Here is a 22,194-nt window from a genome sequence, read left to right on the forward strand (position 1 = left end):
TGATTTGGGAAGACGCATTCACCACTAGACCAACCTGGTTAGTAAGATTAAAAGGACTTAACTAAACAAAGGAACTGAACTACCTACCTGTAGAAAAGTAAAAGTGAGTTTAACACACAACATGAAACATAAAAGTAATTCCAGAATATATTTGATATACTTTTCCGGCATTGGGAAGTGGCGATCCCATCACCCAGCACATTGCAACTATGTGCATCAAGCAGCCATTGAAATATCGTATTCTTACTTACATTCCCCAATTATTCTTTTAAATGAAAGGAGGAATATTCTAAATTGCAGTTAATTTTTTCACTGGTGAAATTTTAACAAGAAGTGGTTAACTGTTTTCTTGGATTTTCTCTCAAACCACCATGAATGTTTTTTGTGTTTTAAGTAATTATTTACTTTTAAACCGCATCTAAAAAAGCTGACGAACCAGTTGCAGGACTTTGCTGCCATGTGGCTTTTTTCTGTTGCACAGCTTTCACACACAATTTAAAATATTTGTCATTTTATTTAAATATTAGCTGCAGGGCATACCTATGGCACGCCTCCACAGCTAGGCCCACTGTTTGGTATACAGTGTCTTGGAATGGGATTATTAAGTGTCCAAATTTGATTACCTCTTGTGTAAAAATATATATTTTTTTTTAATGTAAAATTGATGTAACGAGATTTAAATTAGAAATTTAACTGTAGAAATTGATGCTAACGAATCGGGATTTTCTGCTAGTGATCGGTACATTCCAGGGCCTACTTTTTGATTACAGTTCATTGTTTTATGAAGAAAAACAATCACATAAGTAAATAAAAAGTATATAAAAAATCTTTGAAACACCACTCTTAAATTAAATACACAAAAAGTTAAAAAATAATTTTAGGCTGGTATCTCAGAATTAATTTGACAACAGCTTTGAAGGTGATATGTAATATGTGAAAGATATAGCTTAAAATTAAAAATGTGATGTTTTTGACCATTTTTTCGGATGCGTGTTGTATTCCACTCTTTAAGCCATTCATTATGTACAAGAAAAAATTGGCTAAAACATGAAACTTTTAACTTGAAGCTATGACTTTCACATAATCTTACATATCACCATCAAAGCTTGTCAAATCCATTTTGAGATATTGTCCTAAAATTATCTTTTACCCTTTAGTGCATTTAATCTCAGAGTAGTGTTTAAAATTTTTTTTTTAAATTATTTTTTATTTTCTACTTTTTAATCTTCATAAGTTTATACTTTACAGCTTTGCTAGCGCACATGTTTGTAGCGTATTTAGCGAATTTACCACTAGTGATCGGTACATTCCAATGCTAACCTAAGGGGGATACACACATACAGACACATCTACAAATGACATTTAGTAGGGTAGGATAAAGGTTTTGTTTATTTAATTCAATGATTCTAACTAAAGCACACACGCATACCAAATTTTATTTGTATGGGTGTGATGAACCACTTTAAATACTTTTTTAAACTTTAAATATAATTCATTTATTTAATTCTACTGCTCACCTGTGATGTTACAATGTAAAAGCAGCTGTAAGTCAGTGCTACACTATCGCACCTTGTGGCGAGAAGGAAGTACTAGTGACACACTATACCTACTTAGCCACTAGTTTATTTAGAGCATTTTTTGAGATTTTGCATAAAAATGTTTTTGGAAATATTTTTTTTTAAGTGTTAGGAAATGTGCCTAAGAAAAATAAAACCTTAATTTGGCAAATTTTGAGGTACTTATGGTGACCTTGTTCTACAGCCTCGCCCCCTTGACCTTTTAAGTTGAAAATTTAATGGATAAATGCCCTTATATAGAAGTAATCTGATCATGTTTGGTCAAAAGTGGTCGAGCAGTTCTGGAAATATAAGGTTATTTAGGGTGCGACACCTAACACTGAACACGCATATGAACATCTGGAAAATTTCCAACCAGGTTTGTGGGTTCCTTAGGTGTCAAAACATAAAGATCCAGTGAAAACCGATTACCATAATTATCCTTCTATAGCTATAACTCTGCTATAGCATTAGGCAGGAATGTAAAAGACTTCCTCCTCTATGAATCATGAGACCTTGCCGTTGGTGAGGGGGCTTGAGTGCTCAGGGATACAGAGTAGCTGGACCGAAGGTGCAACCATATCGGAGAGGTATCTGTTGAGAGCCAGACTAAGGAATGATTCCTGAAAGAGGGCAGCAGCTCTTTCAGTAGTTGTTAGGGGCATGAGTCACAATGACTTAAACGGCCATATCAACATCACTCAGTCCTCTGAGTACTGCGCAGCTGAAAGCAATGGAAAACTACAGCTGTTTTTTTTTTCCAAGAAAATGTGGCTCTCTGCATTTTCAAAAGCAATAATGGAGGCGCCTTCCTTGGTAAAATATTCCGGAGGTAAAATAGTCCCCCGTTCGGATCTCCGGGTGGGGACTACTAAGGAAGGGGTCACCAGAAAAGTAAAAAATAACATTCTACGAGTCGGAGCGTGGAATGTTAGAAGCTTAAAAAAGGTTGGTAGGCTAGAGAATTTAAAAAGGGAAATGGATAGAGTTAACGTGGATATAGTAGGAATTAGTGAGGTTCGGTGGGAAGAGGAAGGCGACTTTTGGTCGGGTGACTTTAGAGTAATTAACTCAGCGTCAAATAATGGGCAGGCAGGAGTAGGTTTCGTGATGAACAAGAAAATAGTGAGGAGAGTGGAGTATTTCAAGACGCATAGCGATAGAGTCATTGTAATAAGGATAAATTCAAAACCTAAACCGACAACGATTGTTAACGTCTATATGCCTACAAGCGCCCATGATGATGATGAGATAGAATGTGTATACGAAGAGATTGATGAAGCAATTAAACACGTAAAAGGAGATGAAAATTTAATAATAGTTGGAGATTGGAATGCAAGCATTGGAAAAGGCAAGGAAGGAAATATAGTGGGTGAATACGGGCTGGGCAAAAGGAATGAAAGAGGGGACCGACTTATAGAGTTTTGCACGAAGTATAATTTAGTAATTGCCAACACCCAATTTAAAAATCATAATAGAAGAATATACACTTGGAAAAAGCCAGGCGATACTGCAAGGTATCAGATAGATTATGTCATAGTTAAGCAAAGATTTAGAAATCAACTCGTGGACTGCAAAACTTACCCTGGAGCAGACATTGATAGCGACCATAATTTGGTGATAATGAAATGTAGATTGGGGTTTAAAAACCTGAAGAAAAGGTGTCAGATGAATCGGTGGAATTTAGAGAAGCTTGAGGAAGAGGAGGTAAAGAAGATTTTTGAGGAGGACATCGCAAGAGGTCTGAGTAAAAAAGATAAGGTAGAAAATGTAGAAGAAGAATGGGAGAATGTTAAAAAGGAAATTCTTAAATCAGCAGAAGCAAACTTAGGCGGAATAAAGAGAACTGGTAGAAAACCTTGGGTTTCAGACGATATATTGCAGCTGATGGATGAACGTAGAAAATATAAGAATGCTAGTGATGAAGAAAGTAAAAGGAACTATCGGCAATTAAGAAATGCTATAAACAGGAAGTGCAAACTGGCGAAAGAAGAGTGGATTAAAGAAAAGTGTTCAGAAGTGGAAAGAGAAATGAACATTGGTAAAATAGACGGAGCATACAGGAAAGTTAAGGAAAATTTTGGGGTACATAAATTAAAATCTAATAATGTGTTAAACAAAGATGGTACACCTATATATAATACGAAAGGTAAAGTCGATAGATGGGTGGAATATATTGAAGAGTTATACGGAGGAAATGAATTAGAAAATGGTTTTATAGAGGAAGAAGAGGAAGTTGAGGAGGATGAAATGGGAGAAACAATACTGAGATCTGAATTTAAGAGAGCATTAAAAGATTTAAATGGCAGAAAGGCTCCTGGAATAGACGGAATACCTGTAGAATTACTGCGCAGTGCAGGGGAGGAGGCGATTGATAGATTATACAAACTGGTGTGTAATATTTATGAAAAAGGGGAATTTCCGTCAGACTTCAAAAAAAGTGTTATAGTAATGATACCAAAGAAATCAGGGGCAGATAAATGTGAAGAATACAGAACAATTAGTTTAACTAGTCATGCATCAAAAATCTTAACTAGAATTCTATACAGAAGAATTGAGAGGAGAGTGGAGGAAGTGTTAGGAGAAGACCAATTTGGTTTCAGGAAAAGTATAGGGACAAGGGAAGCAATTTTAGGCCTCAGATTAATAGTAGAAGGAAGATTAAAGAAAAACAAACCAACATACTTGGCGTTTATAGACCTAGAAAAGGCATTCGATAACGTAGACTGGAATAAAATGTTCAGCATTTAAAAAAAATTAGGGTTCAAATACAGAGATAGAAGAACAATTGCTAACATGTACAGGAACCAAACAGCAACAGTAGCAATTGAAGAACATAAGAAAGAAGCCATAATAAGAAAGGGAGTCCGACAAGGATGTTCCCTATCTCCGTTACTTTTTAATCTTTACATGGAACTAGCAGTTAATGATGTTAAAGAACAATTTAGATTCGGAGTAACAGTACAAGGTGAAAAGATAAAGATGCTACGATTTGCTGATGATATAGTAATTCTAGCCGAGAATAAAAAGGATTTAGAAGAAACAATGAACGGCATAGATGAAGTCCTACGCAAGAACTATCGCATGAAAATAAACAAGAACAAAACAAAAGTAATGAAATGTAGTAGAAATAACAAAGATGGACCACTGAATGTGAAAATAGGAGGAGAAAAGATTATGGAAGTAGAAGAATTTTGTTATTTGGGAAGTAGAATTACTAAAGATGGACGAAGCAGGAGCGATATAAAATGCCGAATAGCACAAGCTAAACGAGCCTTCAGTAAGAAATATAAGTTGTTTACATCAAAAATTAATTTAAATGTCAGGAAAAGATTTTTGAAAGTGTATGTTTGGAGTGTCGCTTTATATGGAAGTGAAACTTGGACAATCGGAGTATCTGAGAAGAAAAGGTTAGAAGCTTTTGAAATGTGGTGCTATAGGAGAATGTTAAAAATCAGATGGGTGGATAAAGTGACAAATGAGGAGGTATTGCGGCAAATAGATGAAGAAAGAAGCATTTGGAAAAATATACTTAAAAGAAGAGACAGACTTATAGGCCACATACTAAGGCATCCTGGAATAGTCGCTTTAATTTTGGAAGGACAGGTAGAAGGGAAAAATTGTGTAGGCAGGCCACGTTTGGAATATGTAAAACAAATTGTTAGGGATGTAGGATGTAGAGGGTATACTGAAATGAAACGACTAGCACTAGATAGGGAATCTTGGAGAGCTGCATCAAACCAGTCAAATGACTGAAGACAAAAAAAAAAAAAAGTAAAAGACTTTGTTTTATTACCAGTTGTTAGATATAAACTTACACCCAGAATTCAGTTGGTTGAAAAGAGGTTGAGATGTGTATCATGCTTTTTTGTGATTTCTATAAAAAACATTTTTTGATTCAGGCAGTGTGGGCCAAAAGGTAGTATTCACACAGCAATGGAAAGCAGCATAATGAAATAATTAAGATAAGGAATTCTCAGCCTTCACTGAAAACATTTTTATCTCCCAGTGATACTTCAACTCATCAGACTAAAACTTTGGTCAACAGTTATGATATGAGGGATATTCAATAATTAAAAGAGACAAATTGATGTAGAAATAAAACAGTTTGTAGGAGGAGTTTTGTACTTTCTTGACTTTAGGTTGGCATCACTGAGATGATCTGAGAACAGCTGACAGATAAAAATTGTTTTGTTTATAATCTCGATATTGTATTTAACGATGGCATGTTCACTTGAAGTTTCCACATTAGTTGAACAATGTTCAGCGATCCATTTTTTGCTTTCTGAAGGTGAAAAACTGGCTGAAATTTTTTCTTGAATGATTTTTTAGTATGGTGAAAGTTGTATGAACCACGGAAATTTTTATATGTTGGTAGAACAGTTCAAAAACGGTCAAACCTCAGGTGACTGATGAGCAACGTCCTGGCCAACCAGTTGAAGTGTCAACTCCACTTTAAACCAGCATTGACAACATTATTTGTGAACACCGACGTATTACAGTTAAACGTATAGCAAAAACAATTGCAGTAAGTGTTGGCACAGTTCATAACGTTATCAGTAACAAGCTCAAGTACAGCAAAACGTTTGTAAAGTGGCTCCTCAAAAAAGAGTTAACACAACAACACAAGGAAACAAGTCTCAAAGTGTGTACAGACTTGAAAGAATGCAATGAAAGGGAGAATGAACCTTTTTCTAAACAAGATTTTAATGTGTGGTGATACTTGGGTTCACTATTTTGAACCAGAGTCCAAAAGTCAAAGCATGAAATTGAAACACACCAGCTCACCTGTCTGAAAGAAATTCAGAACACAAGCATCAGCAGGAAAAGTCATGTTGACTGTCTTTTGGAATACCCATGGTGTCATCTTTTGTGTGTATTTGGAAAATCAGCATATAATAAACAGTGTCTACTACTCAGACATGCTGATGAAAAAAGTAAAGCCAGCAATGAGGAAAATCGTTGCAGATTTCAAAGAAAAGGTGTAATATTGTTACACAATGCTCACCCTCAAACCGCCCAGCTGACCCAAGAAACCATTGGAAAAATGGGTTGTGAGATACTATCACATCCTCTCTACAGTTCAGATTTGGCTCCCTTGGATTTTCATTTGTTTGGTCCACTCAAGGAGGCATTACACGGAAAAAAGTTCAGCAACAACGAGGAGGTCAAAGGATTTGTGAGAAAGTGGCTCAAACAACAAGACAAAGACTTCTTTGCATCGGGTATAAAAAACTAGTTCATTGTTGGGACAAGTGTATTAATATTGTTGGGGATTATGTTGAGAAGTATTAAAAGTCTCATTTTGTAAAAATACACATTTTTTCTACATCAATTTGTCTCTTTAATTATTGAATGTCCCACATACATCTGTGTGTTCTTTGTCCGGATGTTCTGGTCAGAGTAATAGCATTTCAGTAGCAATTGATACATTTGAATCCTCAGCTTCATTTATGAAAAATGAAAACGTACTTCTTTTTGTTAATTAAAATGATGTATCTAAAGCGAAGATTATGTGGGTTTTCAATGTTGTACATAATATGTTATCGTTAAGTTCATGTGAAATATCAGTGTAACTTTTAAAATCAATGTTTCATGATAGTTGTATAGCGTCAAAATTCCAACTTGGAGCTGGTAAATTCTATTATTCATCAATCATGGCCTTGCACCGTACTTTGATGGCATTCTGCAAATACATTAATGGGAAAATATCTTTCAAGTAAATATCTTTCATTTATTTTCTGTTCAAAATATGGTGTTCTGTTCTTGTTTTCTTATCTGTATTACTTTTAGTCACAGTAATTTTAGTTTTCCTTTGAGCTGTGATCATACATATCATATATTCTTTATTAAATTGAAATCTGTGTTTCTTAGTATTTTTATGCAAACCAAATTATTAAACTTTGTTTTTTGTTTACTTTGCAAACTATTGTAAGCTAGTTTTTGTGAAAAATTTTTAGCAATCTTAGGTGTGAACTGATTATTTTTAAAAATTGCTTTAGTTACTGTATATTTCTTATCTGTGTTGTTTTTGGTTACCTTGATGTTCATTTTTATGCAAGAAACTTATTAATTTTATTATTTTTTTATTTTTTATTTTGCAATGTAATTTACTGGAAAATCTATCACAAAAAAATTGCTTAATTGTAATTGTATATTGTAAAAAAAAATAATTAAAAAACAAACTTTAAAAAAAATCAGGGGTGGCCCGTGTCGGGGCGCATTTAAACATTACAGACCTTAAATGAAGTTCCTCTGAGCTACAGACCAACCTACATATCTGTACAGTTAAACGGGAGAGCCACCATAATTTTTTAACAAAACTGAAAGTCTCCAATGGAAAATTTTTTAGTTCCTGCATTTGTCTGTACGTACGCGAATCACATTTAGTGTATCAGATTGAAATAAAAACGAGACATGTACTGATTTTAATTTTAACAAAAAAAATGGACACTAAATGGTACATGATATTTATTTCAACTAATATTCTACGACAGTTTTGTTCAACATCGGTCTGCGATTTGAGAAGTAAGAGATATAAGGCATAATAAGCAGCGGTAGAGGTGCTCGTGCCGTTGGCGTCATTCACTGAGTATGCCAACACTCCTGAAACAGTCTCGCTCGCTCGGTACTGGATATCAGGATATCTGTGCGTAGCCCATAACCTCCCCTTTTTAACGATATACATAATTTATATTTCCGGCTGTCTTTTGCGTGGACTGAGGCTGACACTGAATTTTTATACGTTTTTACTTTAATTTTTTACACATAAATATTGTCCAAAATTCACTTATTATTACTTAAATCAATCTACCTTGACAAAACTCTAAACACAAACACGCAACTAACCATGCTATCATGTCTAAATCGTGAGCTACATTGAATGGAAATGAGCGAGAGTTCTAAGTTTGGCTGATCTGCACTGTGCCCCCCTCCCCACCAACCTGCTCAATAGTGATGCCAACTCAAAGTCGTATTGGCGAGCTGACCATGTAAGTTACATGGTTATGACCATGTAAGTAAAATGACACCGCATGAGACTAATAGTTAGGGTGTTATTAAGGCAGGACGATATAGACCTTTTCGTTACACAATAAATTTCTGTTCTAGAAACCGTATGATTTGATGTGATTTTAAAGATGTTTCATGTCAAAAATTAATGTAATAATAAATAATAAAAAAAAGATATGAGTTGGCCTGCTATGGGGATGGGGTGGAGTCAGAAAAAAAAATTATATATTTTTTAGAGTAAAAGGCAATAGTGTAGCGTTATGGGAGTGGAAATTTTTACTATATTTATCAGGAAAAACAATTCTTAAAATTCAGTGGGAATCCTGTATTCATAATACTGCCATCTTCATCCTCACTGATGTAGGATTCATATAATATCTCTGAAAAAATATTCTTGAAGCATTATTCTATATATTTTTAAAGTGATGTCTACGTATTGTAAATGTTTTAAAAAATTACTATTTTTTGGACATGTTAATCTTACAATTACAATTTTATCATCTACCATGAATAAATGTTCTAGGAATTTGTATAATAACAGGTGTTATTGTATGCAATGAAAAATATAATTAAAAATGTATAAATTTATCAAGGAATTAAAAAAAAAAAATAGGTTATGTCAATGCATTTGTAGTAAATAGTGGTTGTTCAACCATCGTCGTCCTCTGATCTAAAGAAACTGGATTTAGAAATTTATGAAACTGAATTTAAAATTTAATTTGTTGTTATAGGATACAGAGAGAAAGTAATGACACCAGAAATGGTACAGAAAGCTGCTATTAAATCTCAAAAAAGAAAGCAACAGGCAGATGAAAAAAGAGAAAAAGATAAGGTATAGTATTTTAACATTTTATTTATTTCTTATTAAACCATAATTACTTGTAAATGAAGTAGATTTACCAGCTTATTCATATACAAGTGATTTCAAATCTGCATGGCAATCTCTCGGGAGATGATTCTGTAGTCAGAAATAAGAGAAAATGTTCATATAACCATAAGTCAGAAAAATAATTCGTTAGTGAGCTTCAGCTCACGGAATATTTAGCCCTGCTTTCTGCTTCCTCTGTGAAATTAAACCATAGTAAAATTCCTGGGATCAAATTGAGGGGTAAATTTAGTGCTGCTTTTAATTTTTTTTGTTATTTTTGGATGCAGAATCATCTACCAAGAGATTGTGTCCAGTTTGGAATCATCCTGCAGGTGTGATACATTTTAAAAAGCTACTCTTTATTTTCTCTGTTTAGCTTCTCTTTTCTAGCTTCACTGTAAGTTATTACTTTTAAGGATGATAAGTAAATGTGAATGAAAGTAAATGAAATGTAGTCTTGCACAATCTCAGTTCGACTATTCCCAAGATGTGCGGTTAATTGAAACCCAACCACCAAAGAACACTGTTATCCACGATCTAGTATTCAAATCCGTATAAAAGTAACTGCCTTTACCAGGATTTGAACTGTAGAACTTTCGAGTTCGAAATCTGCTGATTTGCAGTAACAAGTTTACCACTACACCAACTCGATGGACTTTGTAGAAAGGTTATTAACAGATTTTTAGTTATATTAAAATGAAAGTAAACTTTCCAAGCATTTTATACATGTCATAAAGTCTTATTGTGCATCTTTGCAGATTCAGCAAGTATCTAAACAATACATTTAGTTTCATGCATATATGAGGATGTTGTGGTCTCTCTGTGTCGTAGCAGCTGTAATATGATTTCATAGTTCCATATGATATTAAATTTTATGATAAGTCCAACCATTCTGTTATATAAATCCTTATTAAATCTGCATGCCCTACTTGACTTAACATTGTGATGAATGTTCATTGAATTACATTACATTTTTTGCAGTAATCGGGCAGATGTCTTGGTGATATATGTAAACATCTCATTATTTTCATTAATCTGCGGCATCGAGGTTTTAAATGCATTGAAATATATTATTCTGTGATTATAGATTCTGTAAATAAAAGCAGTTGTCCTCTGTAATTTTCACAAAAAATGTTATTTTTTGTGAAAATATAAATAACCTTCGGAAAGCCTTGTTATGTTCAGTAACCACTTGGGTTTTGGTCCCATCTATTGTAAGCATGTAGTAATGATTCACTATCCTTAACAGTTGAAAAGTTGTTTTTTTTTTTTTTTTTGCAAAGGATGATTTATTCAGCAAATCAACAACCTGTAATATACTTTGGTAGAGAAATGAAGACTCTCCTTTAGTGTCAGTACCTAGGATCTGCACAGGCTAAAGGTTTAATGTTTATTTTTTACTTTCTTATGAATTCATCTAAGTATTGATGTAAGATGCCAAATTTTAAGCTTACGAGGGATGTCTGAAAAGTTTGAGCCTTAAAATGAAGATGGCAGGACTCTTCAACAGCAAAAGTTAGGGAATGTATTCAAAGGGAATATGAATGTATTCAGGGTTAGGGAATGTATTCATGCATTGAAAGGTACTCACTAAAATTTCAGCCATTTTGGATGCTCAGTTGTTGTGTGAGTAATTCATTGTGAAAATGGAAACAATAGAATATCATGCTGTGATTAAATACTTGCATTTGAAAGGCAATATGCCTACGCAAATTAAAACCGAGTTGAACGCTGTTTACAAGGACTCTGTCCCATCATTTGCCACTATGGAAAGGTGGGCAGCTGAATTTAACACGGTCGTATCAGCTTGGTTGATGATAATCGGGGCGGCCAAAAACTGTAACCATCATCAATATCAACGAAAAAGTTCACCAAATGCTACTGGACGACCGACAAATTAAGGTTAAAGAGATAGCAGAGGCTATGGGGATATCGAAAGTACGGATTTGTCATATATTAAGTGAAGAATTTGATATATGTAACCTATTTGCGCGTTTGCTCACTTTGGACCAAAAACGCATTTGAATGAATATTTCCCAGGCCCTGTTGGAGCACTTAAAGCAAAACGAATCAGATTTTTTGCGTTAATTCATGACTGTACATGAAATGTGGATCCACTACACTTCTGAGATGAAATAACAGTCAAAATATTAGACTGCAAATCGTGAACCTGCTCCGAAAAAGGCGAAGACGGTTCCATCGGCTGGGAAGTTGATGGCGACTGTTTTTTTTTTTGGGGATAGTAAAGGAATTTTGTTTATCGATTCTCTTCAGAAAGGTATAACAATAATGGCACAGTATTACGCATCATTACTTGACAAGTTAATGGCAGAATTGTAAAAATACTACCACATTTGAAGAAGAAGAAACTGCTTTTCCATCAGGACAATGCGCCTGCTTACACTTTGATGGTTGCCATATTAGAATTCACGAATTGCACTTTAATTCATTGACCGTATTCATCAGATCTGGTCCCAGGCGACTTTTTCTTGTTTTCTTATTTTAAAGTTTCGCTTGACGGAAAGAGATTTTCATCAGACAAGGAGGTTATCACATATTTAAATGGTTATTTTCTGGAAACGTTACTATTTGGAAGGTTTAAAGAGGTTAGAGCATTGTTGGAAAAAAGTATATCAACTTAATTGGAGACTTGAAAAATAAAATTATATTTGACAGAAAAAATACGTCTTTCTATTTTAGGCTCAAAACTTTTCAGACAAGCTTCTTCATATATAAAGGCATATAATGAATAATAGCAACATTTTTTGAAAAAGAATGCTCCTTTACTTTGTCGCAGTTAATTTGCACAGTATAGTAGTATAATGTAGAACCTACTTATATTAATAGTACTTATAATTTGTTACTTATATTAGAATGATGTTACTTTATATTAATATAGATAAGGTTAAATTTGAAAAAGAATATTTTTCTTAATCGAAATTACTTTTGTATTTTATTTCAGAAAAAGACAATGGAGCGTTTGCTTCGAAAACAGGAGAGCAAGATGGGTAAGGTAGCTAGCAGAGGTAAAAATGCTAGAAGACAGGTTCCATTGGTTATTTACCGTAAGGCACAAGATGGTATCACTGTATATTTTCCACCAGATATGCCCGATATTCCCCTTAAACCTGTCATGTAAGTATTTGAATTTAACAGACTTCAAGAGTAGTGATTTTTAATATATTTTAAAGAAAAAACTGTGTGCCTGTTCTCAGTTTTATTGTTATGTTTTTTTATTTTTTTAACATTAATCTTTACAAATGGATAAATATTGAACCTTTTTTACTTCCTTGTACGAAGTAAAGGAATTATTGTGTTCGTGAAAAATTTCGGTTTTCAGATTTCAATGGAAATATCCATTTTGACTAGTTTTGGTGTGACGTCCTACATATGTTACTCGCATAACTCAAAAATTATTAACCGTAAGATGTTGAAATTTTGGGTTTAGGACTGTTGTAACATCTAGTTGTGCACCTCCCCTTTTGATTGTAATTGACAGGACTAAAAGTGTCCAAAAAAGCCCAAAATCAAAAGATTTGAATTTTGAATTTTTCTATAATTGCAATAACAAGTCCTCGTCAAGAGCTTTACAATGACATATTATAAGTGGTACTTGTTTTCATTGGTTCCAGAGTTATAGCCCAATAAAATTTCAATTAATGAAATATTTGGATCTTATGAGGGGAGGGCATATCGGTTCAAATCAGACTTCTTTTTTTAATTTTTTTTTTTTAATATATGGATTTATTAATAATTGTTAACCTCTGATTGTAAAAAAATATAATAAATAATAATTTCAATAATAACAATAAATAAAAAAAATGGAAAAATATCAGAAGTAATTAATGAAATAAAATTTTATTTACTTTTCATTTAAAAAAAAATGTGTATATGTAATTTAATAGGCCTGCAAGTAAGTCTTTGGTTAGCTTTGCATTTATCTTGCCACCACCCCATTTGGTTGACCTAAAGCATAAGACCGAATGTCTGTGCCACAAACGGCTACTGAACCACGGAACAGTTTAGCAACCAGTGTCCTAACTAGCTCCTAGAGTTAACGTAAAAGCTTCAGCAGAATAAGCATGGTACCATACATAAACCACTCACTTGTGATACTGTCCACTTGTCATATATCACTAAAATGGGTGGGCGCATCCCATCAGCTACTAAAACATATATGACTATCAATAATTAATTTCTCTTGTCAGACAGCAATTCGCTGCCACTCCTAGGTCGCTGAATGCCAGCAAGTACCTGTCCACCATTAAAGCGCTTAGAGCCTTAATCTGGCTGGTAGCCAGCCATATCTCTTGGTTAGCTTCCTACAGCAGCGTGGTAGGAGTCTTTTCCCTTAGGTAAACTACTTTAGTTGGTTAAACAAAGCAACCACATCTAGGAACTCCCACACGGTCCAGCAATATGGCTCTTGCCACATTAATTCACTGCTTGTGAGCGGCTAATTTTCCCCTTGACCTCTAAGTCCAGAGTAGCCCGAGTTCTGATCCCCCCAAGAGCTGGGCAGTCGAACATCATGTGTTTGTTCGACTGGACCTCCCGCAGATGTACAACTACCAGGCAGAACTGAAACAAATATTTGTTTAAATTTACATGGTTGGAGAGCACTCGGGCTCCTATTGCCCTTAAAAATGAAGGAGAGGCATACCATCCCCCCAGATCCTGTATAAATCTATACCTTCCCTTAGTCGTGGCGTGCCATTCTTGCTGCCATGCTTCCATCTCGAGGCTGTAAAGCCTCCTCCACAGGCAGGAGATGGGCAACTGTTCAGAATTTAAATCTGGTGCATTGAGATTACTGTTCTGCTCTGTACAGGTCTGGCTCAGAACCACATCCCAAATACCTCGGTCTCATTGCCTCTTCGCAATTTTCACATGGCTGCCCGAACTTTCACTACTAAATCAGTTGGGAGAGCCTTTCCCAATACAGTGGGAGTCTCGTAGGAGGTTGTTTTAAAAACACCAGTGCATATAATTAAGGCTTTGTGCTGGGCACTCCTTAAATTTTGAATAAGTGCTCTATATCTTTCCAATCTACGTGTCCAAACAGAGGTAAGAGGTCATACGTTTGAAGACACCTCGGTACACCATATACAAATGATGGCCTGACAGTCCATAATTGTTTCAAGCAAACCACCTAAGCTTGTGCATCACTGAGATGACATTCGCTGCTACTTGCCTAATGTGGTTGCTAAACAGCAACTTCTCATCAAACAAAACACCTAGGTACTCTTATGAACTCGAACTTGGCTGATCAAACAGCCTTTATATTTAATACACAGGGGTTACAACTGTATGATAATTTGTCTGAACCCTTTAGAAGTATAAACTTTGTCTTGGGCACAGAAGTCCTTAACTTTTGAATGTCCATCCAGCTCTCAGCAGTTGACAAAGCCGCCTAAGTTTGGTCTTCCAGCTGTAGTTGTGAGTTAGCATGAACTAGCAGGAGACAGTCATTGGCGAAAGCCTCGGCTGTGACCCCTTTTGGGAATGTCAGTCCCAAAAATCCATCTAATACGAGGTTCCACAGCAAGGGACTGAGAACGAATTCTGCAGGCTTCCCCTGGTGACGGACTTTTCCACAACTTGTACAAAGAAGTCATGTGGTGTCCACATCAAATTTTTTAAAATTGATGAAAATGCCTCTAATAGACCTGTAGTAAGTAAGTTTTTTCCAGATAAAATCAGCAAATGATTTTTAAAAACAAAACATTTCAAATATATTTTTTATTTGTTTATGATCTTTGCTTAATACTGAATTGTTATACCATAATAACATAATTTAGGCTATTGTCATCTTGATATTCTAAGTATTTTTACATGAAGCTTCCATGAAATTAGTATGAAAACATAATTTGTAAAAATTTGATGTGGACTCTGGATGACTTCCTTGTATGGCTATTAAATTACATATACACATTTTTAAAAGTATATAAAATTTTATTTCACTAATAGCTTCTGATGTTTTTCATATTTTTTTTTATTGTTATTATTGAATTATTATTTAACATAAATTTTTTTTACAATCAGAGGTTAATAATTATTATTAATAAATCAATATATTTAAATTAAAAAAAAAAAAGTTAAAAAAAAGAAAAGGAGATGAAGTCTGATTTGAACTGATGTGCTTTCCCTTTATAAGATGCAAATATTTCATTAATTAAAATTTTATTTGGCTATAACTCTGGAACCAATGAAAATAAGCACCACTTATGATATATTGTTGAAAATGAAAAGTTCTCAATGAGGGCTTATTACTGCAGTTAAGAAAAAACTGAAAGAACTAAACCACTTTCATATTCCTTTCACCGACTAAACTAGAAAAGGGAACAAACAAGGAACGTTCTATACACATGCGGAATAAAAAAAAAAAACTACCTTCCATCAGCATGCCAATGTCAGGTGCTGCAGGAGCGACAGTGTACTCTTTCTCTCTTTGCAGCCTCATGTGCAGCTTTTTCACAACAACCAAACACCACGCCGCTGGAACTGTAAAGCACACAGTTCCATACAAAGATTTTTGTATCTTTTTTATAAACTGGGGGATGGCTACTGACATTAAGCTTAAGGATTATATATTGTACAAGTATAAAGAAAGAATTTAAAAAAAGGACTCGTTTGTTAAATATTATCAATAATATCAAGTGGAAATAGGGGTTGCTGCAGTTCCACAGTGTCTATACGTAAGCCGCCACTGGAAGAGAATACAGTAAGCAGTCCTAGTTGGAGGATTTATCAATAGTTAGGTGTTTTTAATTAAATCTTGTGATTAGAATTGCTTAAAACAACAGTTTGTATCTTTTCATTTTTTAGTATTGTTTATTTGTAAATTAATATTTATGTGATTTCTTTTCTTATTTATTTAATTTTTTTATATATTATTTTCTCAGTATCTCTTGATGATCATTGTTTAACAATCAAAATGGACATCTCTTTTAGAAATTTTTTTTTTGTAAACAGTTTCCAATCTTTCATTGCTGCAAATAATTAACATGCTATGTAGCTTTTGAGAAGACCGATGTTAAAATTGAGATCTTAAAAACCATTACCATGTGTGCAACTCTTTTATGCCAGGCAAATAAAGAAAAGTGATGATAAAGATAGTTTTCTCATCTTTTTCACAGAACTTTTAATCAGCATGCCGAGCTGTTGAGTATCATGTAGTACTCAATCCTCTACGAACTATTTTCATTTTATTAGCCATGGGAACTTGTTATTTATACAGGATCATATTAAAAGAATATTGGGGTTTATGTAATTCAGATCAAGGCAGTGAGTGGTAGCATCTTGGTCTTTCATCCAGAGGTCCCGCGTTCGAATCCTGATCAGACATGGCATTTTCACAGGCTACTGGTCATTCATCTTATCCTGTGAAGCAATACCTAACAGTGGTCCCAGAGATTAAAAAAAAAAATCAATATAGTAGGGAAATTTTGAGCAGTTATATTGGTAGCCCTGATACCCTCCAACCCAAAAGTTTGTGTTACAGCAGTTCAGAACACCACACCATTCTTTTTTATTGTTGCTGAGTTGTGTTTAATTCGTTACTATGTTTGCTGTTCAAGAAAAAGCAAAGTGTATTTTGTGGCAGGTCGAATTAAAGTCCATAATTTTAGTTCAACTTGTGTTTTGATGTGAATATGGGAAAAGAGCCAATGCATGAAAATAATCACGATATTGGTTCAAACAGTTCAAAGAAACTGGGTTCTGTTCTTAAAGAAAAATCAACTGGGAGACTACGAGTATCAGATGAAGTTGTTGAATGAATTAGACAATCTGCGATCAGGAGTCCTAACAAATTCATCTCTTGTTGAAGCCTCGAGTTAGAAATTTCAAAAACAAACAATTTACACAAAAGATTGAAATTACACTCATGTAAAATCCAGCTACTCTAGGAATTGAAACCTGATTACAGAGAAAAACGCTTCAAATTCAGTGTTGAAATTTTTCATAAAATTAATGAAAACAAATCTTTTTTTACGATATAATTTTTACAGATGAAGCTACATTTGATATTAATGGGTGTGTTAACAGATACAATTCGCAAATATGAGGATCTGAAAACCCAGATGTAAGTTTTGAGAAACGACACGTCTAAAGTTAATGTTTGGTGTGGCATGATGAAAAATCGTGTAATCGAGCCATTTTTCTTTACTGAAAAGACTCTCAATGGAAATGTTTATCTGGATATGTTAAACAATTACTGTTTTCCTCAACCAGATGAACTTGAAAACGTAAAACAAATTCATTTCCAACAAGATGGTACACGCCCCACACTTTATACATTCATCAGCCAGGCTTTGAATAGAAAATTTGGATATCGATGGATAGGCTGGTAAGGACCTACATCCTGGTCTCCAAGGAGTCCAGAACTGACACTGTGTGTTTTTTTTCTAGTGGTGGTACATAAAAACCATTGTTTGTTCACAAATAATGTTACAAAAATTTTTAAAAACTTGCTTCATACTTTTTAATCATATTTTAATCAAATTATTTTCATACATTGCACGAGTTTAATTAGTAGGTTAATTTGGATAACATAATATATTGAAATTTCTAATCCTGTATATATATATATATATATATAGGATATACCATTCATCCGATTGCGATGAAACTTTGGTGAGTTGTGCGCACACCCACGAAGGTTTCTGAATTAGTTTGGACCTGCTAGATAGTGAGAAAGTAAAATGTTAAATTTTGTAAAGTTCCGTCATTTTCAGTCTTAATGTTTTATCAAAACTTTCAATTGTGTTCATTTAATCTATATAATTATTTATATATATATATATATATACTCAAATCTAGCAATAGTGAAGCATTGCTGCGTCTGCAAGTATATTAATAAAATATCAAACAAATATTCAATGTAACATTTACTATACAAAGTAACGAATTAGTGATGTTTTTATTTCATTTACTTAATTAACTATCACAATTTTTGACAAACGTTTTTATGACTTTTTATAAAAGATTTCTCATTCGATGTATGTCTGATAATATTCATTATTGCAAGGTTTTCTTCCTTTGTTAATTTGGAGTTGCCCAATTCTTTGATCCTAAGTCCATCGAGAGATCTAACTCGGCTAAGGCTGACATATGCTTGACCATCAGCAGAGAGCTTTGAATCCAGATAAATAACTGTGTAATCTATAGGGCTGCCTTGCATTTTATTGATGGTTGATGCCCTTCATAAAATTTATGCAGCATTAACATTCAGCAGTTCCACAGGTGTACAGGGCAGGAAATTAAATGACTTTTGGCTGTATTACATGAGAGCCATTTCTGCCAAAATCTCTTCTTACTGAAATGCACCATTATATATCTTATATATTATATTATATAATATTATATATTTTTAAAATTTATTATATTTCATATGTGTGTCATCATGTTCATGTGTGTTAGAAATTATGTTTAAATGCACAAAAACTACACACACACACACACACACGCGCGCGCGCGCGCGCGCGCGGTGTGTAAATAAAGTAATGAGACTGATTCAGAAAAACTTTTTATTTACAATCCAATTATACATGCACTGTATTACCTTCAAAATAGTTCCCTTGGGAAGCCATACAATGCTGCTTCAAACAGTTTTCTCACTCTTCATAACAGTGTTGGAATTCAGAAACTGGAATATCCTTCAGATGTTTGATTACATTTTTTTTGTGTTTTCTACTGCCCCAAAATGGTTCATTTGAGAAGTTTTTTAAAATCGGCAACAGGAAAAAGTCTCAGGGACTCAAGGTGAATTAATTGAGAGTGCAGTGTGACAAGGTGCATTGTCATAATGCAGCATCCAGTTGTCTTTGATGGCTGATCTTACACGGGCAACTTTTTTCCACAATCTTTCAAGAATTCTCATTAAAGATATTGATTTACAGTCTATCCTGTAGGCAAAAATTCTTTATGGACAATGCCATTACTATTGAAGAAACAAATTAGGTTTTGAATTTTGATCTCTTCATTTTTGCTTTCTTGGGATGTGGTGAGTTTGAAGTGTGCCACTTCTTTCTCTGGCACTGGCTTTCGTTTTGTTTCTGGGTCATACTCAAATGTCCAAGATTCATCACCAGTAATAAAATTTTTTAGAAAATCAGGATCGGTTTCAATTTGGCCTAGAAGATCGCAACACACTTCTACCCTGTTGTTTTTCTGTTCAACAGTGAGGTTTTTGGGACCAGTTTTGCACAAATTTTTTTCATGTCCAATTCGTTTGTCAAAATGTGATGGACTGTGGTACGATTCAAATTCAATTGTTCTGCAATCATTCTGACAGTTAATTGCCAGTTGTACTGTATCAAATTTCTGATTCGCTAAACATTAATGTTTACGGTCTTCCAGAGCGTGAATTGCCCGCAGCTGATTCCTGGCCGTCTGAAAATGCTTTAAACCCCCTAAAAATTTGGGATCATGACAGAGCGTTATCTTCATATGCCCTTTCCAATTTCTAAAAAGTGTCAGTGGCATTCTCACTAAGTTTAGCACAAAAGTTGATTGCACAACATTGCCCATGATTAGTATTACTCATTTTTGTAATGCATAACAAAACAAAGCGTGAATTGCCCGCAGCTGATTCCTGGCCGTCTGAAAATGCTTTAAACCCCCTAAAAATTTGGGATCATGACAGAGCGTTATCTTCATATGCCCTTTCCAATTTCTAAAAAGTGTCAGTGGCATTCTCACTAAGTTTAGCACAAAAGTTGATTGCACAACATTGCCCATGATTAGTATTACTCATTTTTGTAATGCATAACAAAACTTGTTTCATGAAAAGTTTGTTTAAATCTCATGTGGCAGCAATAAATGAAAAAATTAGTCTCATTACTTTATTTACAGACCTCGTTTATGTATGATTGATGAAATGTAAAATTTGAAACCACAAAAACTACTATATCAAATTTTTGTAATTTTTTTGTATGACAAACGACTGTTGGATTTTTCATCTGTGACCCAAAAACGCTTCACAGCCATTTAGCATTTTGCAATTTTTTATACTCTCACCCTTAATTTACTCCTGTACAAGGGGATGTTTGCAAAATGTATTGTCACTCGACCTTAGTAACTGTGCAAAATTTCATCAGTCGGTAATGTCAGGAAGTATGTTAAAAGTAAGGATCCAAGATTTGAGGACAAACTTGAAAAAAAAACATTGTGAGTTTAAAAAAAGCAAGTAATAATACATCCACTGGGCTGGTCTAGTGTGGTTAATGTGTCATTGTAAATCAGGTGATTTCAAAGTCGAGAGTTCTAAGGTTCAAATCCTAGTAAAGGCAGTTACTTTTATACAGATTTGAATACCAGGTCATGGATACCGGTGGTTCTTTGTTGGTTGGGTTTCAATTAACCACACATCTCAGGAATGGTCGACCTGAGACTGTACAAGATTACACTTCATTTACAGTCATACATATGTTCCTCTGAAGTAATACCTTATGGTGGTTTTGGAGGCTAAACAGAAAAAGAAAAAAGTAAAAATTCGCAACCAACATCACTTAAAGTAAAGGATTAACGAATCTATTGTAACCATAACAGAAGATAGATTAATTCGGGTATGGACAGAAATTGAGTATCAATTGGATATTTGCAGAGCGACTAATAGTGCACATTTTGAAATTTATTAGTTATATGTAAAAACTTTTTGAGAAGAGAAATTCAATAAATAAACATCAACAGTAAGTATTTTTATTTTCATTTAATTCATGTTCAAAACCCTACTGTTCTTTTATGAAGGCCTTGTAGTAAACAAGGATGTGAATCATTAGTTACAGTCGCTTGGCACTGATGGTAGCTTAAGCAATTCTTTGATTCTATAATCTCTGTATTTATGATGTTATCACTTGTATTAATGTTTCATTTTGCTATTAACTATTTTTCTATTTGTTTCAGTGCTCCACCGCTTCCAACTATTAGAATGTGCGACGTAAATGGATGTAAGAATATTCGTAAATATAGTTGCTCTAAAACAGGCAAATCATTGTGTAGTCTTTCATGTTATGAAAAGAATTTATTGCTTTCTTCTGTCTAAATTGTTAATTTTTTTTTGTTGTTATTTGTGTTTGTATTTTTTTACCAGTTTAAAATTGTTTTTTTTAAATAATTTTTTTACAGTTCTTATCCTGATTATTTATTTCTATCATATTAAAGTACCCTACAGCATGTAGGCACAGTGTGCCTACAGCATGCCTCTGCAGCTAGGCCCTCCAGGTGGGCAGTGTCTTGGAATGGGATTATCAGGTGTTTGCCCTCACTCTAGACCATTCATCATCATGCATAAGAAAAAATTGGGAAAAACATCAAATTTTTAATTTGAACCTATGACTTTCACTTTCTTACATATCATCATCAAAGCTTGTCAAATCCATTCTGAGATGCCGTCCTAAAATTAGTTTTTACGTTTTAGTTTAACTTAAAAGCGGTGATTAAAATTTTTTTATTTTCTACTTTTTAGTCTTTGTAAGTTTATATTACAGTTATGCTAGTGCACAGATTTGTGTGTATTTAGTGAAAGATTGGATCAGTACGTTTTACTGGTGGTGGGTAAGTGCAGTCAAAACCACTCTAAACGATTTAATTTCCGGATAACCAAGATCCAGTTGATCAAGAGTGTACCTGATACGTTAAATAGTTGGCACTCAACCTGCTGATGCATACGCTGTTTGAATTGTGAAAATCAGATGAGCAGTCGCGAATATTATGGTGGAAATTCATTGCACTCCTTCCCCAACTTCCGAATGGCAT

The 22,194-nt window shown here is 34.1% G+C and overlaps 1 protein-coding gene across 2 annotated transcripts in view; it reads left to right on the forward strand.

The window, feature by feature from the left end:
• The window catches only part of LOC142319349 (INO80 complex subunit B), a 46,000-nt gene extending 24,450 nt beyond the window's left edge, over positions 1 to 21,550 (forward strand). For both annotated transcript variants that reach the window (XM_075356552.1, XM_075356551.1), the window contains exons 5-7: positions 9,299 to 9,399; positions 12,398 to 12,570; positions 21,343 to 21,550. In XM_075356552.1, coding sequence (XP_075212667.1) covers positions 9,299 to 9,399; positions 12,398 to 12,570; positions 21,343 to 21,481 — 413 coding nt within the window. In that variant the 3' untranslated portion in view covers positions 21,482 to 21,550. The remainder of the gene's footprint in view (positions 1 to 9,298; positions 9,400 to 12,397; positions 12,571 to 21,342) is intronic.
• The last annotated feature ends 644 nt before the right edge of the window (positions 21,551 to 22,194 follow it).

This window comes from Lycorma delicatula, chromosome 2 (genome assembly GCF_047948215.1).
Source record: "Lycorma delicatula isolate Av1 chromosome 2, ASM4794821v1, whole genome shotgun sequence".
NCBI lineage: Eukaryota > Metazoa > Arthropoda > Insecta > Hemiptera > Fulgoridae > Lycorma > Lycorma delicatula.